Raw genomic sequence first — 3,472 nt, forward strand, 5'->3', positions numbered from 1 at the left:
TTTGATTACTTGTGTATTGATCCTCAAAAATCTCATTGGAATAATGTTAAAATACATAAGGAATATAATCAATTGCTATGAAACTTTAACAACACCACAACTCATCGATAAAATATAAGGACTAAACTAGCAAACCAAGTATCCCTAAATGAAACTCTCATATGTGAAAAGAAGACGTTTTTAATGAGTTTAATAACAATGAAAACATCATTAAGAACTAGAGTTTCGATCATTAATTATCAGATTCCATATTTAGCTAATAACATCATTGATGAATGCTTTCATGAGTCATCAAATAATATTAGATTTAATCAAAGTGCCAAATTTTCAAACTTTTGAGTTAATCATTCAAAATTACTATGAATTATTTGTTGGATGTAAATAAAATAATTCTAAACTTCAAGAAGTTTTCGTGAAGTACTATTGTAACCTAAAGATTTATTCGTTCCCCAATTTCTCACTTTTTTAACCTAAAGATTATGATTTTCAATTTAATATAGTTCTTGTTTTGCCCTATTTGATTTGTTGAATGAAAAAGTTACACTACAAGTTAATTTTGATCAAACGTTATAGGATCAATACAAGAATAATGAAGGTTGTAACAAAAACAAGTAACACTCATAAGAGAAACAACACCAAACAATTATCTTGTAGAAAATCTCAACTTTTGAATTTCGTTTTATGTAAAAAAAAAAAAACCCTAAGAAAACGTATTACCATTTCTCATGGTTGAAAATCGAAGAGTTACAAGCAAAAGATAAAAGATAACATGGCCAAAATGCCACACTAATTCATCATCAAGAATTATTCAAAACACAAAATCACTACAACTCCTTTTAGTGGTGTGCCTTCGCTGCAGCTTTTCTTTGCGAATTTGCCTTTGACTGTAAAATTATTTGCACAAAAAATAGTTAATAACAAATCATAGTCCACAGCTGTAGTACTTACTGTGTTTGACATGCATTGGACTGTAACTGATGTGATGTGACTCGGACTCATGTATAAAAGTAACAATTTTTTGTAACACCCAAAGAGGTGGAAGAGAGGTTTTGTTTGAAAATACATTTTTTTTAAAAGAAATGGAATATGCCATGAGTTATATTTATAAGTTAAATTTAAAATTCTTAAATTTTAGATAATCTTTATACATAGAAAGGGGTATTTTGGTCTTTTAAAGGATTGCAATGGAAATTAAATTCCATCCATTCGACAAAGACAAACCAAATGTGCCCTAAATTTGAGTAAATAAAAACATCTTTGGGCATCAAAGAGTTGAAATCTATATAAATTATTAAAATAAAGTTATAGATGTTAAATTTAAAGGATAGTGACTTAAAAAGGTAATCTATTTTTCGATTTATATACATTTGGTCCCTGAATTTTTTTCTGTCCACATTTGTCCGTTCAACTTGTTTAACTGTATACATTAAGTCCTTACGACCGGCTACTCCAGCTAAGCCGAAAAAATTCACTTAATAGAGAAATATATTTGTCACTTTGTACACATTTAGTCCTTAATATTTTTGTGCACATTTGGTCCTTAATATTTTTTTTTTTGCAAAATAAGTCCCTTTTGTTTATCGAGAGAAAAACTTAAAGAAACTGTTCATAAGTTCATAAGTACTGAATGTGTAAAAAAAACAATGGCTTATTTTGCAATAAAATAATATTAAAGACTAAATATGTACAAAATGACAAATATATTTCTCTATTAAGTGAATTTTTTAGGCTTAACTGAAATAGCCGGTCATAAGGACTTAATGTGTACAGTTAAACAAGTTGAAGGGGCAATTGTGGCCGAAAAAAAACTCAGTGACCAAATATATACAAATCAAAAAATATATTACCCTTTTAAATCATTATCCCTAAACTTAAAGAGTAAAAAGTGATGTAGAACCTGAAGGTATTTAAGCTTCAAGCTTCCATACACTAGTCCAACAGAAAAGGCAGATACACGAGCCACCTACAAGTAAAAGATCCAGAATTCATAAAAACCTCTTAATGTAAAAAGAAATCTTCAAACTATAGAGCATGGAAACAATCACAAAACACCTATGTGCAATTTTAGGGATGATAGAATGAGGTAATGTAAAAGCGAAAGATCTCTCAATTTGAAGAATAGTTGTTGACATTTAGAACGATTACATTTCGCCCTCTTTCTCTATTTTCAATTAGTTGATTTGAAAAAAGTGGAGGAACCCATGGTGGAATAAGAACAATTTCACCCTCTTTCTCTATTTTCTAACTATGTGAATCAGAGAAAAATCCTCCACCCAAAAATCTAGCTTCGAGTTGTAACTGGTAAGCGATTTCAATCTTTATCATAGAAATGACTAGTAAACAGGAAACTCTATAACACTAAACCCACAATTATCAATCGAAGAATTAATCAACCAAATTGTAACTTTTCACTTGCATATCGCATAAATTACATCTATCAAGCGACAGGCGATAAGATCGATCGTTTTGTACGGAAAAAAAAAAAGAAGCATTTTATGCATCGAATCGATGAAAGTGAGATAGATGAGATTGTTACCAGAGCGAGCGTGCTGGTACCGGAGTAAGGACCGGGAGGTGGCGCCATCGGAGAAATGTGTAGAATCTGTTGACCGGCGAAATTGGAAGAAGAGCGCAACCTTTCTCTAGATCTGGTATTATAAAGCCCTAGGATTTGGTAGAGTCGACTCAAGGGGTTTGGTTTAGCTGACAAAAAAAGTTGCAATTGTCTGCGGTCGTGTTTATGGTAACGAATATGAGGGAGAGGGCCAATAAGAACAGTTTTATTGGGCTGAGCCCAATTGAAATCCTAATATTTGAATTTATACAAATTAATTCAAGGGACATTCAATATAGATATTATATTTTTATTCTTTTTAACTTTATTTATATTTACCTAAATTAATTTTTTTTATATTTTTTTAGTAATTTATAATTAAAGTTTATATTTTACAATCATTATAAATAAAAAGGGAAATTGGATTGACCATATTACCCTGAATAACAACACGTTTTTGACCAAATTGCTCCACACCGCCTACATTTATATAATACAGATCTTAGACACACATGTTTCAAAGACTAAATTTCCTTCTCCATCTATTCAACATTAAATAAAGTCTTCAATATTCTAGGACATGTAATTGAAGGCGGATTACATAATGTCAATAGGAAACGGTAGTTGAGCTCTCTTGAATTTGGTTGACATGGAATGAATGAGAATTTCGTAATTATAGTTCCTAGTTTCAGTTGTTTAATTGCAAGCGTTGATGCTTTAATATATTGTAAGCAACAATAATTGTAGCATGAATCAAATTCTTTTATAGTTGCAATTCTAAATGATTTAACATGATTAAGAATTATGTAATTGTTCAAATGTATCCTTTTCATATTTTAGTTATGTTCGATATTTCTATCATAACTTATTTGATTCAAATATCGTGCTAAATTGACTTGGTTCCTAATCCGGCAACAA

General features: G+C 30.2%; 1 protein-coding gene across 1 annotated transcript; it reads right to left on the reverse strand.

Annotated features, from left to right (window-relative positions):
* Nucleotides 1–621: 621 nt before the first annotated feature.
* Nucleotides 622–2,708, reverse strand: LOC111903732 (uncharacterized). Its single transcript, XM_023899490.3, has 3 exons — nucleotides 2,537–2,708; nucleotides 1,898–1,963; nucleotides 622–884 (listed from the first exon to the last, which is right to left on the reverse strand). Exons 1-3 carry the CDS (start codon nucleotides 2,582–2,584, stop codon nucleotides 837–839), a joined length of 162 nt encoding a protein of 53 aa, XP_023755258.1. The 5' UTR covers nucleotides 2,585–2,708; the 3' UTR covers nucleotides 622–836.
* Nucleotides 2,709–3,472: the final 764 nt, after the last annotated feature.

This window comes from Lactuca sativa, chromosome 8, assembly GCF_002870075.4.
Source record: "Lactuca sativa cultivar Salinas chromosome 8, Lsat_Salinas_v11, whole genome shotgun sequence".
In the NCBI taxonomy this organism is placed as follows: Eukaryota; Viridiplantae; Streptophyta; class Magnoliopsida; order Asterales; family Asteraceae; genus Lactuca; species Lactuca sativa.

Bases quoted from the DNA above. Each gene is read 5' to 3' on its own strand.
- LOC111903732 (XM_023899490.3), bottom strand. From the start codon at position 2,584: ATGGCGCCACCTCCCGGTCCTTACTCCGGTACCAGCACGCTCGCTCTG. The intron at 1,964-2,536 runs GTAACAATCTCA...TTTTACTTGTAG, and splicing joins GTACCAGCACGCTCGCTCTG to GTGGCTCGTGTATCTGCCTT. The intron at 885-1,897 runs GTTCTACATCAC...ATAATTTTACAG, and splicing joins TGAAGCTTAAATACCTTCAG to TCAAAGGCAAATTCGCAAAG.